The 15,124-nt window shown below is 34.9% G+C and overlaps 1 protein-coding gene and 1 long non-coding RNA gene across 3 annotated transcripts in view; one reads left to right on the forward strand and one right to left on the reverse strand.

Moving 5' to 3' along the window:
* Ranbp16 (Ran-binding protein 16) overlaps window positions 1-15,124 on the forward strand; it is a 43,645-nt gene that overhangs the window by 9,310 nt on the left and 19,211 nt on the right. For both annotated transcript variants that reach the window (XR_015071476.1, XM_085954014.1), the window contains exons 9-18: window positions 5,862-6,008; window positions 7,263-7,435; window positions 8,346-8,533; window positions 9,837-9,985; window positions 11,068-11,240; window positions 12,337-12,481; window positions 12,717-12,864; window positions 13,494-13,653; window positions 14,141-14,331; window positions 14,842-14,971. Coding sequence is in view for 1 of the 2 variants with exons in the window: in XM_085954014.1 (XP_085810140.1) it covers window positions 5,862-6,008; window positions 7,263-7,435; window positions 8,346-8,533; window positions 9,837-9,985; window positions 11,068-11,240; window positions 12,337-12,481; window positions 12,717-12,864; window positions 13,494-13,653; window positions 14,141-14,331; window positions 14,842-14,971 (1,604 nt within the window). In the remaining variant the exon portion in view is untranslated. The remainder of the gene's footprint in view (window positions 1-5,861; window positions 6,009-7,262; window positions 7,436-8,345; window positions 8,534-9,836; window positions 9,986-11,067; window positions 11,241-12,336; window positions 12,482-12,716; window positions 12,865-13,493; window positions 13,654-14,140; window positions 14,332-14,841; window positions 14,972-15,124) is intronic.
* LOC147066867 (uncharacterized) lies at window positions 1,270-3,954 on the reverse strand. The gene is made up of 3 exons (XR_015071478.1): window positions 3,818-3,954; window positions 3,197-3,353; window positions 1,270-2,923 (listed from the first exon to the last, which is right to left on the reverse strand). It is a non-coding gene; the product is annotated as an uncharacterized LOC147066867 (long non-coding RNA).

The following is a 15,124-nucleotide window of genomic DNA, read 5'->3' on the forward strand; positions in this document are numbered from 1 at the left end:
AATGTTGTTCCTTTCGAAAATCTAATCTAGATTCATACAAATTCACAGTAAAAACGGGTACTTATGTAGGTGTGTATTGTATTTAAAATAAAACTCTTTAATATTCTATAAACAATAATAAAAATGTCATGTGAATTCATTAAGGCGAATTCTTTGCCTCAATTTACGATCAAATGTGACTTCAACGCCATCTAAAGGCATCTACAGGCATCTACCATGAATTTCTAAAAATGTATTACTAAAAACTTTCGTCGATCGCAACCAGATGGCAATAAAATATAAAATAAAATATTGTGTGTCGCCACATATTAAAAATCATAAGTTTGATAAAAATGCATTTAAATTTATTATATATTTACTTACCTATGTAAAAATATTTACAATTAATATTTCCCCATAAAATATTTACAATTCTAACATGTCGATTTGATTTAAAGTGTTTATGATTTTTACATTTTGTTTACCGTAGTTATTTTTACAGTGGCAATACAAGGTATCCTGTCCAGCCAATGAACCAGATTTTTTTACGTTGTCAATACGAATTAATATAAATATTTTTCTACAGTAAAATTCATTTATAGTAGTAAATGAACATTTAAGTACAAATGTTTATAAGATTGAGTTTAATCTTGTACAATTGACAATTACATCGAATTTCTAGTATAGGTGGAATAAAAGAATGATATGAAATGAATAGCAAAACAAATGCCATTCGAATTATTATTAAACAAAATAAGGAATATACAGTTGTACTTGGTTATTACTAGGAAGGTTGGACCGGCTGAATTTGCTCGTTATAAGCGGTACTCGTTATATCAGAGAATAGGTATTTTTATTGTCGGCGAAAACAACAATTAGACACTTAACTAGTGTCATAAACGTAATCTGTCCCCGGCGGCATCCTGTCCGATCGGATTTTATTGCTTAGGGTCGAAATGTCTTTAAACGATCAACACATTACCAGTATTTTAGCTCGGTATATCCGATAAGTATCTCGTTATAACAGTGAATAAAAATGTATGGAGAAAATCATATACAAAATGTCAACGACTGTTTCCTCATTACATCCGAGATCTCGCTATGTCCGAGATTGTAATAACCGAGTTCGACTGTAGTTATAATTATGACAATGTCGATATTATATAGACATCCCAATTCATTTCGTTTCAACCATGTCCGATCCTAATGTACTATATATGCTACCAGGTCACACTGCAGATGAATATTACCTACTCTATAAACTTAGGGAAGGTAAAGAAAACAACTTGTCATAGGAATGGTCAATTTTAATAGAACATTACACAATAAAAACAATACAAAAACATTATAAATAGGATAATTAAATATATTTACACTTAAAATTAGTTAAAATTATGAAATAAAACCCTAAATATCTACTTTAAAATTGCTTTGAACTGCATCCTATACTGTGTGATACAGCTCAAAGCAAAATTTTGTGCACACGTATATATTGCATTTTATGCAAATATACCTGGTGCGGGACTTGCATCCAGGGTATCTGCACACGGATGCTGAATGGTGGCCAACGCTGTCCAAACGTACCTCAGCGATCGGTTGGGGGAAAACCGTTCTCCTGCGAGCTGGTGGCTCTGTGTCTACCTGCGATGTCGACATGTTTCTTGGCCGACCTCGTGCTGGCAGTGTTAAAATGTTGGCTACCCGATCTTCATACCGAATCATAGCTTTCGCTAATCTGATTCAGTACGACAACAGTCCCATAATATCCTTTCGGGGTACATTTTCTAGTTTACAATTCCGCATATACATTAGCCAACAGTTTACTACCGCCAAGTCCACAAAGTGGTTAAAAACCCTCACAGGCCATTTGCATGTCTTCATCGCAGTCCTGTAATAAGCAATTACCCGATCGCAAAGATCAATGCCACCCATCGACATATTGTAGTGCTTTACAATGGCCGGCTGAGTGGCACTGATCTTCCTCATTACTTCCTTCGATCATCGCATGCAGGTACCAACAGGAGTACTGCCGACAGCAGTGTAAAATAATAACACGGATTTATTATCTTTCCACTTGACTACACAGACTTTGTCATCCTACCGAACCTTCTCATCCCAATCTCCCCTCTGCATTGCCTTATCGTTTTTTTAATTTCTTAATCACATCGCCGATTCTATTACTTCTGACAGTTCCAGTTAAGAATATTTTGTCTTGAAGTAACGAATCGGCGAGCTTCAAACTAGTGAAAAACGATCAGTATAGACAATGCAGGAGGATTGGGGAGAGTCCGGCAGAGTAACTTGACCACACTTGCGCCCAGACCGAACTGCTTCATATCTCCATCTGATACCGTTCCCTTCCCTACATATATGTGAAAATCTATCACTAATCCATCTCTGGCCGCGAGAACAAAATTTTTAAGGCCTACAGGATTTGGCTTGTTAAGTACAAATTGCCTGTGTCTACAGCGGCCAGTGAACGGCATCATTTGCTCGTCGATGGAGTTATGAGCAGGTCTGGGCAAAGTATGGCATTTTTTTAGAACCTCACTTAAAAAGGGACTAATCTTCCAAAGTTTATCTGTGCAGCCCATGCGGTCAGCAGTGTTATCTGCAAAATGAAAGTGATTCCGCAGTTCGAAGTACCCGTCTCTGGGCATTGCTTGATTAATGATTGGAATGCTTAGATCATAAACACCAGTACATTCGAGTCTGCGGAAACCTTAATGTACCCATCATAATTTGGATGACGGTGAATACGAATTTCGAATTCGTATTCACCGACCACAAGTCCCTTTTTTGTGCTGAATATAAATTTGTCTGCTCAGCTATTTTTTCGAAGAGAGCGAGGTTGAAGTATTCGAAAAAGGAGCTGCGTACATTGTCAGCAACATGCCCTCTCGCCAACAAATCTTCCTCCAATTCCGGACCAGCATTCGGCATACTGAAACAATAGGAAAAAATATTATTACATAATCCATATTTCCTCATTAATTCAAGTATTTAGCAGTAAAAATACAAATAATGATGGGCAATAATATGTTTTGATTGAAGTTTACTATTCAAACCATCAACTCCTCATTCGAGACAATCGCTACATCATGTGTACAAGATGTAATGAATTCTTGTTTTTATGCCAAAGCATGAATGAATCTAATGTATGACTGGATGGTATATAAAACCAATAAATATATTATTAAGAAAATTGTAAACCTACCATTTTGTGAGCCAGGGAAGAACCCTGGATTGTGATGTCGAAGGTTGTAAATGTCGAATGTAAATGTCGTCGCTGTTGTCGGACTCGTAACCGTCGCCGACTTCGCAGTCACTGTCGTCCAATATTTCGTCGAGTTCATCAGTATTAAAAGATTTATCTATATGTAAACAAAAAAACATATCCTCATTATATTCATATACTCGTGTTAAACTTATCACTGTAGATAACGTTTTCAATTTACGATTATGTTGTATTAAAAACACGGACACGTGTTTGAAAGCACATAAAATATTTGATTTTCTACAATCATATTATGCGAATGAAAGAAATTCACTATCTATTAGATAATTTACAAAACGTACAAGATAGGCTCGATGACATTTGTCATAAACATAACCTCAAACTGACGTAAAGTATTTATAATTTTACGAAAACGATGAGTATACGCCTAAAATAATATATATTGATGATAAATGCATGATGGTGATTGAAAATACAGTATATGTAACTCTTTTAAATAATTTTTGAATGTTTGTTTGACAATCAAAACTGCGTGACATAGTTTGTCATTTTGATGTACGATAATAATATTATTTATTATACACTGAAAAGTTTACTTACTTGACAAAAATGTTACTGATGAGAAGTATCTTATCTATGCTGATGAGTCGATTCCTTCCTGTTTTCAAACAATATAATAATGGCAAAAAAATAAAGAAGAATTGTTATAAACCCGATATTCGATGTCTGTGTATTCGATCGAGAGCACGAATGCTACCATATGTTAAAATGCGAGATTTGTTTATTTTGTTGATTATTTTTATCATAAATAATGATAAAAAACAGTTTTAATTTAAGCAAATACTAATTGCAAATAATTCGCAGTTTCAAATTTTGAATATAGGCAGGTTCCTACGTATATTAAGTAAATATTGTAATTTTAATTATTAAGTTATTTTTATTCATATGGCAATTTCGCGTCGAAGTTTTACCACAAACTGATCCTAGCGAAAATGAAGCAGAAAAATGTTATTTTGTCTTGTCTATGTGTGAGTTTCATTTTCAATGTCATGTTGTTGCATGTGTGTGTATTTTGTATATGTGTATTGTTTCGAAATAGTTCCACGGTGGCAGCACCGGACAGCTAAACATCGGTTGAATTTGGGCAATTATTATTGTTTCGATTTCTATCGATTCGTTAATATACAAAAATACAAGATTAAATTCAAATTACTGCCGTAAAAATTAATAAATAGTATTTTTAATAGAAACGCTAAGCGTTTTTCGCGATAAAATGCGTCTAAGCCGAGGTTTTTCGATTTTAATTGCGTGCTTTCTAACCTCTAAATCGATGTTTTTTAAATTTGAAAAACAAGATATAAGGATATAATAAATTCCAATTTTCGTTTAGCGTTTCCCTGGGTAATAGATTTACGTACATTTTTATCGTAATTTTGATAATAAATCTTATGTCATTCATTCTTACCACCCAATAGAAATGTACCGAATTTGACACGTATTTTTGGTATATAGAACTCCATGATACTTCTTAATTTTTTATTTTATTTTTCTCATTACTTTTGAATATATATTTACCGATTAATAAACTTTTCTAGCTATTTTTCGATAACAACTTTACCTAGAGACATCACCTTAAGTCAATTAGTGAATTAGTCCTATCAAACAATGGGTCACTGTGTAATTATTATTGCCAGTTTAATCTAAACATTCAGTTGTTATCAACTTACATTTTAAAAGATAAGAAACCCATTGTTTATTAAAATACATATTAAAAACGTAATTGTGTCAGTTATAAAAAAAATGACAAGTTAGTTACTTAATAATTACGAAATTTCGTAAATAAATGTTTTTTTTCACTGAAAACCATTTAGTGGCTATGTGCTAAGATTACCTTGTAAAACAACATTTTTTTCACATTAATAAAATAATGGATTCTGAATTTACATGAATGACAAGTAAATGTACCTTGATTGACATCCCCTGCAATAATAATATTGATGCTTGGATAAGTCATTTGTGTCATAGTACATTAGGAGTTTTTGGGTTTTTCCACAACTTAAACTTTGGGATTTGCCTCCCATCAGTAAATTTGCAGGTGTTTGCCTACTTAATTGCAGTTTAAATTTATTACTTTCCAAGAAAATAAGTATTTTACTATTATTTATTTCGTTTTATATGGATAAAAATGGCCTTTGGGACCAAATTCCATTTCGAATTACGAAATAACGAAAATTTCGGTTTATAACGAACTTTTTGTATGAAAAATGATTCTTGGGGTTAAAATTTACGAAAAATTCGAAAAACGGCGAAATTCGAATTATCGTTTTTCGAATTATCGTTTTTCGAATTATCGAGGTTCTACACAGTATCCATACAAAATGCTTCAAAAATCAACCTTCTTTTGTCTCTCCCGAAAAGTAGCAATTTTAGACATAATGCCTTCTTCCTTTCGCACACAGATAACCGAAGACCAAATCTATCCCGAAAATACGTACGGTTACTGCTGCTATGTAGCGCAGATAAGGGAATAATCTCTCTAAAATGATGGTTGTTGGCACTTTATTTGCTGAGAAGTAAAATAAAGAGCTCTCTATTCAAGCATTCCTATATTACTAACACTGAATGGGAATATATTTTTTTACAGGGGTTATCAGATCCAGCAAATTACCATGAGTTCTGTAGGCTATTGGCTAGACTCAAGTCCAACTATCAGCTGGGAGAACTGGTGATGGTGGACAATTACCAGCAGGCCATTCAGCTCATCGCCAAATTCACTGTGCAGAGTTTGCAGGTGAGCTCTATTAATTGTACCTTCGTTTTCATTTATAAAAAGTAAATTACCATGTTTGCTAGTTCAGCGTGGATGTTGTATCAACAAATATTTTTTACAAGGAATGCGTAACCAATTGCCCACCCCACATTGAAAAAACAACATGTTATATCACAATTGCTTGATTCGAATTTGCGAGCCACGGTTTTAATGACAGACGCTCTGCCACTACTCCAAAGTGGGTGCATTGTTAAACAATTGTTTTTTATCAAAATAATAAAAGTATACTTTTATACGAGGAATGGTTATTACACCCTATTCATTCACCCTACTCATTGCTTCCCTGCACTTGGATTAAACAACATCCATTTTTGCGTGTCGTGGGATGATCCATAGCAACAGAGACGGTGCGGAACTGTTTGCATAATAAAGCTTCAACATAAAGACAAGAAAGAAATGTGTGTAAAATTGAATAGATACGAGTTCATATTGATGCAAAGTATGTTTACTTAATCTTTTCAACGCGTAATGGTTGCCCCAGCTTATGACATTTATCAGCATCATAAATCTTTCCAAAACTCCTTAAAAATGGTGTAAAAATCTAGACATGGCCCAAAGGATCACTATTCCTCATAGTTCTACGATATGTAAAAATAAACAAATACAACTAAAATGAGGGGACAGAGCTTGAACAACTTGTCCCATACTAAATAAACCATGCGTACATACTTACCGGGCAGCCATAGTACTACTTCATGTGGTTAGGACACTTGCACCGATGATAGTTATATGGCACTATGTAGTGATACAATTACCTACACGAACTTAGCGTCAGTATGTATTACAAATATGAAGAATCTGTTGAAATTTAAAATTCTTCTTAATTACATTTTACCTTAAGTTTTATGGGTACAATGGGCACAATATGAATAAAATCTCAAATATTATTGATATACTAAAATAATTACACTTTATCATGGAATCGCGTATTCAAAGTAATTTTATAAAAGCCAAATGATAACTGAATGGTATCGATAACCGTACGAAACCAGACACTCTTGAAATATTATCACTGTACTATTCCAGACTGACTTGAAATCATTTATGACATGGTGCGCATGTTGCGCAAACAACTGGTGGGAAATTTGAGTTGAAAAACTTACTGTCACCTCTGCATGACGCTCGCGAGCTACGTACATGCCCATCACTGTTGTCTCTAGATGGCGCTCGCGTGGAAGAGGTTAAATGATGAAAGTAATTGTGTCTTGTTTTCAGATGTGGCAATTTGCACCAAACTCTGTCCACTACCTCCTGTCGCTATGGCAGCGGATGGTGGCTTCTGTTCCTTACGTGAAGGCGACAGAGCCCCATCTATTGGAGACTTACACTCCTGAGGTGACCAGCACTTACGTCACCTCCAGACTGGATTCAGTCACTGTTGTTATTAGGTACGTAACACATTGTTTTTAATAATTTTTACTTCATTAAAATGTATCTTTGGAACAAAGTGAGTGACAATCAAAAATCTTTGTATAACAACACTTGATAGTGATTCCAGAAGATTTTTAGTATAGTTGAATATGTCTGAATACATTGTTTGAATACAATGGAAAAACGGCTACCCGCTATTGATTCTTTTGCATTGGTTACGTACATACTGTTATTTGTGATTGTTCACCTAATAATGATAGGGTCATTGTGTAAAAAAAAATTAGGCTTATAATCTCGAGTGTATATGGAGCTGGCAAATAACCTTCATAGTACACGTGTGAATTTTGCTACAAATGAACCTGCAATGTGACATGACTCGCAGCTAATCATTATGCCTTATAGTGGAAAGTTTTTACTTTGAACATGCACAGATGAGCGTGACAGATATGATTATTGTGACAATTGTTACTCTTGACTAGCATTTACATCTAGCCTATTGCATCGCTTTCTCTCACTCAGCGCCATTCTGGGTATGTCTTGTTTACTGTCAAAACTATCAAACCTCATGCTAATGCCTTATTGCCAGCATCACTTTCATATATAAAGGCTTCATCACTGTATGAAAATGGTTTACATGAGGGAGTCAAACCAGCCTCTCGGCTAACATAAAAGGAGTCTGTTGGAATTGACAATAAGTATTTATGTTAATCTATTGTGTGGTTGGATACAAAGCTTACTTTATAAAAGTCAGATTTCAAAATCAAAGGACGTTGCATTACAGAATATGGGATAAATAATAATAATTCAAAACGAAAAACAGTCAAAACCACATGTTTCTGGAGAAAATATCCACAAGAGATTACAATGATGTTCGCTGATGGCGTTTATTGATATCGATGAATAGTTAAAATGTTATGATTTGTGCAGAGAAGGCTTGGAGGATCCACTGGACGAGACGGGAATGGTGGCGCAGCAGCTGGAGCAGGTGTCAGTGATAGCGCGCTGCGAATACGCCAAGACATGCTCCCTCCTCGTGGCACTCTTTGACTCGGCCGCCGGCGGCTACCAGGACCTACCCCCCAATAGTCCTGACCCCCAGCGCTTCATCTATCAAGGTTACACATACTACTACACTTTCTTCAAATCTTTTTTATAATATGTAATGCCTGTCTTTCCGCTTATGAAATATCTGTTCTGACAAATTTTCAGTATTTATTAGTCTAAAAGAATACCTAACACCTTTTTACCCACCTCTCATTACTAATATGGGTCGATTATCTGGTGTCCTTATGAGGTTTCCTATAAGCTTATTTTAGAATGCGTCCAGAAGAAATTTTTTCAGTGTCTTTATTTTAAGACATAATTATTTTCCTTTCGATAATTTGTCAAATGATTATTATCCGACTGCCTTTCTGCAAGGAATGCTTACTTTTCACTCTCTTGAATCTCGTAGGTTACTTCTTCTCTTGAGACTTTTTGCCTATTATCGCGAGGGATGGTTTCGAACCGTGGTGTCCTAAAGAATTTGGATTTACATGCGCCTGTCAATTACCTACGTGGTCGCAGCCTTGATCTATTCTGGGTCGGAACTGTTTCCCCGTGTCAAGGCACCATTAGCGAGGGGTGTTTGTGTTTTCGAAATTTTATTTTTCTGTATAAAATTGTACTTATGTTTTTTTTTATTATATATATTTTCTTTTGTCTTGTGAGGGTAATATTTAATGTTACATTGTAAATCTCATGTTGTGAACGTCTTGAACTTAAATTTGTTATGTCCACAATGTTTTGTTCTCTTAAAATTTAAGACTTCTGTTGTACAGTAAAACCTCGTTAATATGAATCCCATGGGACCGAAAATCGAAAAAAAATTCGAATTACGAATTACGAAATGTATGGGGGAAAAATATAAAAATTTTGAAAAAAAAAATTTTTGATTTTCATTAATTTCGTTTCTGAACTTAGATGTGCCTACCGATTTGGGTCATAAAATGTCAGAATTATTTTTATTACCATCATAAAATAAGTATTTTTTGATGTTTTAAGGAAAGTCTGTCACAATTTTCAATGACTGGCCCATGAAATAGTGTACTTTATTATGATTTATTGAATATTTTTATATGCCAGGGACTCTGAATTCATTTCGAATTAAAGGTATGGTTTTATATGAAAATAATGTTCAAGGGACTTTTTTTTCAGGAAAATTTCGAATTACGGCGAATTTCGAATTATCAGTGTTCTTACTAACGAGGTTTTACTGTATTCTCCTATGTAATGCATTTGTCCATTAAATGCACTTAACCCATTAGGTCCATGAGACTACACAAGTAATGCAGGTATGACTAGGCAGGCTCAAGGAATACAATGAATTTAGGAAACTAAAATTAAATGTAGTCTAATTCCAAGTTTGTCTGTTGACAGGTCAACTGACGTGGCTAGTGTATATAATAGGCGCAGCGATAGGAGGCCGGATTTCCTTTAATGCCAATGAAGACCACGACGCCATGGATGGAGAGCTGGTCTGCCGAGTTCTTCAGCTCATGAACATCACCGACTCCAGACTGGCCAGGGTAAGTGGACTGTGTGGACGGACTCATTCTTTTAAGTCATTATTCAAATGTCCATATTACCTGTGAACATGTAACAAGTTTTATAAATTTTATCAGATGCCTGCTATTAGTGTAAATACATATGGAATCCAGTGGCGGCTGCTCTAATACAAAGCAAGTGCACTGCACTCCGTATAATTTTCTAAAGCATAACTTGCTCACTATCACAACATAAAATAAATGTGCAATTCTATCTATTTTTTCATTGACATCATAGAAATGTCTGGCTTCAAATAACATTTGGCTCAGAGTGCCCTTACACATAATAATAATGTATAATTTACATTATTAATTTCATTTATAAGACAAAAATGTATTTTACCTTTACTTACCTCCTTTTTTCAAATAATATATTTTTATACCGATGGACATTGCTCTTCCATCAGCTTGCTCACCATTAGAGAGATTGTCATCCCTGTTAATTTCGTTCCGTTGCCGTGCTTTTGATTTATGGTGTTGTTGGTGGTCACTTTGTGTGTGGTGTTCGATGCGTAGGTAGAGGATGATGATAATGACAAAGTCTATGATGTAGCAGGGTGAGATTTATTAGCAGCGTATCGGTACAATAGTATATTATATATGATAGTTACTAGCTAAGTCCTCTGATTCGAGTGACATTGAGATAAATTGCTCTTCGTTATTTATACAATAAAAGTTAGTACATTAGCATTAAATTCTGTTACATAATCATATTAAACTAAATATAAAATCAGCGTTTTAAATTGAATAGCGAAAAGAAATATTATTTATTATTATAGTCATACAAAAATATAATACATGAAAAGTGATTAATCAGCTCATACCCGTAATACTAATAAAGTATTGTTATATGTAATACTACACCGTCTCTGATTTCGCCGACCGATTTGCTCAGTTGTTTACTAGAAAATGGATTCGCTTGGGAATGTATACAGTGTTATTATTATTTGAATTAGATAACCACATAGTTGACTTGTTTGTTTTTCTATCATTGTTTCGAGGAAAGACTATAATATTTTATACTCTATATATTCTATACATATTTTCATTTATTATCCTTTCAGCAACAAGGTGGCTGTGAAAAACTGGAATTAGCTATGATGTCGTTCTTTGAGCAGTTCCGAAAGATCTATGTGAGCGATCAGGTGCAGAAGAACTCGAAACTCTATCGGAGACTCAGCGAAGTTCTAGGGATCAACGACGAACCCATGCTGCTGAGTGTCTTCATTAGGAAAATGTGAGTAACAACTAATGCTCTTGTAGTTGTAATTAGTCATTATTATGCCGAACTTTTTTGAACAATCTTGATTACCTGTCATAAAATAGATTATGTTTTAAAAGCTGACTGTCACAATGGCTATCGCTTGTGTGAGATAATGTGAATTATTTCAATTTAATGAATATTTTTAGTATGACGAATTTATTGAATATTTTAGCAGTTTATTTCCATGATACCGCCAATAACTGGTGTGGCCCAATTTCATTAGGTAATGAAGATTTCTTATACTGGTGCTCCATTAGTTGCTTTGACATGGAAAACATACTGTCGTTAATGATATTTAAACCTTACAAACCTTGAAAATATGTCGCAAACGTGTATTGGAAACATGGGAACCCAATTGAATTTTTTATGAATTTTATTTGAACTAATGACATTTGATATTGTCAAAATTAGTTACATTAAGGCCTGAACCAAAACTAACCATAAGTGTGAATGACAAAGTATTTGGCATGCGTATAATCACCGCAATGACTTATATATTATGGGGAAAATTTGGAGTATGCGTTGCTGAGTATAAGTATGTGCTGAAATATATAGTATTTTTATGCGAAATATGAAGTTACTGGTCAATATTTTTTAGTTAATTTAGTAGAAAACATACCGATGGCTCAGTTTCATAGTGCTACAACTAGGAATTAGTAGTTAATGGCTAATCAAAGTTTTGACCCAACTATACTGACTTGTAGAAAAGTGACAAAAACATCGGCCCTACGAGGACAACTAGTAATTTTTTCGAGTTGTAATTTTGTGGAACTGAAGAGGAGCTATGGAATATATGAATATAATAGCCAACATAACTCAAAATTTTTGACTTATCGTGCTATGGAACTAAGCCATCGATACTTAACTGTGTTGTGTTCAAATTTAGTAGCCGTACTGAGAAGCATAATGATCGTATAACATTTCATAGGTAAGTTAATATTAATAAAATCGAGATTCTATTGTGCATCATATATATGCAAAGAAAATGCCTTCATATAACCGGACAATACCCTCCCCCTTCTTTAATATTATTTCTCTACATAAATGCATTTTGTTTCTGCCTTTCCAGAATCACAAACCTGAAATATTGGGGCCGTTCAGAAGCTATCACGGGGAAGACGCTGGGCTTGCTGAGTGACCTCAGTGTCGGTTACTCGTGCGTCAGGAAACTCGTCAAATTGGATGAAGTCCAGTTTATGTTAACGCATCACACGGTAAGTTTTATATTATACTTCAATGACTTGTTCTTATTTTTTTGAATTTCCTGCTCTTCCAAGAATTATCCAGCTATACTCACTATTATATTACACTATTTCACATACATAGATATTATCTAAGGTCCTGATCACCACTTCAGTACTTTACATTCAACTATGAAATCGCACCCACGTCATTTTGGTTGTAGAAATAATATTGAATATCTTGATGAAATTATTTGTTTATTTTCAGTCGGAGCATTTTCCATTCCTTGGGTGCGGAGCCAGTGTTGGTGAAATGAGGTGTCGGAGTATGCTTTATACGGCACTCGGCAGACTGTTGATGGTGGACCTGGGAGAAGATGAAGACCGATTTCACACCTTCATGATGCCCCTCACAGGTCAGTCGATAACTTAATGATGCATCTGTATATTTCATTATCACCAAGAGCATGAAAACCCGGGATGGGTCCTGGATTCACCCTGCAACTCTCCATCTGTCAGTGTATTTGGCCACTTTTCAATTCGATACCCGAATATGGAAAACATCGGTAGTTTCATCGAATTTTTGGCTTGTCTTCTGCGTCCTATTAGATTTCTCTACATTTATCTCTTTGTCAGTTAATAATTATCGGGTTACATGTAAATTGTACGGAAAACATTTCACTGTAGCACAGTTCGCCGTGAGCTTTCTATCGGAAAGAGATGACCGTATACTATACGGTCTCCAATTTTATTAGATTCAATATAGACATTAATTCTAAACCTAGATAATCCAGTATATCGGCTATTTTCATAATTTGTTTACCGCTGGGTTCCTGTAAACCGACAAGAACCGTGTTTTATTTAGACATGAATTTTATGTCAGTACTATACGACCCAAAGAAGTTGGACGGTCTTTAATATATGACCATATATTTTACAGCACACGTCACCTAGTATTTCAATTGCCACAGAGCTCGTTGAATCATTGAAAATAATAGTGTAGTAAATTATAATTTTTTTTTAAATCAGGCTTTATTTTTTACAGCTGCTTTTGAAAGTATATCGGGTCTACTGAACCCAGCCGAGTCATCGCTATTCAACTCGGAAGATGCCAAGAAAGTTCTCATCGGTCTGGCGAGAGACTTACGAGGTCTGGCCTTCGCGTTCAATACCAAAACCACTTACATGATGCTCTTCGATTGGATGTAAGTATATTCATAATGACATTGCTAAATTATTTAAAAGTAATGATAAAATTTGATCTTATTGAGGCGTTAAAGTAGTACATCTGTGCATAAAAAGATAATATTAATTGCCTCCTAAGATAACTCTAAGAAAGAATAACTAACAAAAGAGCTGTTCGCCCTTGTAACATGATTGGAAGGTGTGATTGTTGCTTTTAGTTATACATAGTTAAAATGGTTACTGCCGAAGATCCATTTAAACGCTTCTTCGGCTGTAGTTCAGACATTGTCCGTCGCTGCATCGATAAATGTCACATAAATGATAATGGCCGGTAAGCGTAATAACATTTTCTTCCATACAATAGGTTGAGAAATATTCTTCCAACAATTAAAACACTTGATTTAATTAATGGATTGCGGATGGACCCAGTCTTTTATGGAGATTAATAGATATCGTAATCTAATATAATGTAAAATATATTATACAATAACTCATTTTAATTCGCAGCTATCCATCGTACCTGAGCATACTTGTCCGAGGGTTGGAAGCATGGTGCACGGAGCCATCAGTGTCGACGCCCATCCTGAAGCTAGCCGCAGAACTGCTGCAGAACAGGAGTCAGCGACTTCAGTTTGATGTCTCATCCCCAAGTGGGATTTTACTGTTTAGGGAAGCCAGTAATATTGTATGCGCGTACGGTGAGCTAATATTTCAGTAACCTTTATAATATTATTTTGCTTATTATGGTACATAATGGTGACTGATTCCTTCATTACCAGTGAAACAAGCGTATTTTATAGGTGAAGGTAAAACTAGTATTATTCTATGGATAAAATTTGTGTTGCATAGGTATAATTCTGGAGTGTGGAGAAATATGGGATAAATTTAAACATGTGTTATAGAATAATGGTAATTTCTATATTTACATCTGTATCACGTAAACAAAACGCACATTCAATATTGGTAATTTTTGAGGACCTTTGTATTTCTTGTGTCTTATGACCTGACCGTCATTACCACACCAAATCTGGCTTTAAAGTCTTGGTGTATGGCGACTGGGTTTCGCAGTTGCAATAGCGTGGTGTGGTTATGTCAGTGAATTGAAATAAACACTTTCAAGTTTTGAACTGTTAAGAAACATTGCCATATAGACTTTATTGCTGTCTTGTAGTGTTCTCTAATACATGTTCTCGTCTTATTCATTTCAGGTAGCAGAATATTAACATTAGAAGTGACTAAGGATTTAATTTACCCAATGAAATTGAAAGGTATATCGATATGCTTCTCGATGCTCAGGGCCGCGCTGTGTGGAAACTATGTCAATTTTGGAGTATTCAGGTATGCATTGATATCATAAAACACATATATAATGCATTATATAAAAAATAGAGACCGTGGCGGCATGATTATTTACATTGTGTGCCGCCGCAGGGTGCCTCTTGAGTTTGTCTCTGCGCTGGCTGCCCCTTGTTTTAGCAGCATTCATAAATT

The sequence above is a fragment of the Rhyacophila brunnea genome, unplaced genomic scaffold (assembly GCF_057557595.1).
Source record: "Rhyacophila brunnea isolate RB1 unplaced genomic scaffold, BYU_Rbru_1.0 scaffold_4, whole genome shotgun sequence".
NCBI lineage: Eukaryota > Metazoa > Arthropoda > Insecta > Trichoptera > Rhyacophilidae > Rhyacophila > Rhyacophila brunnea.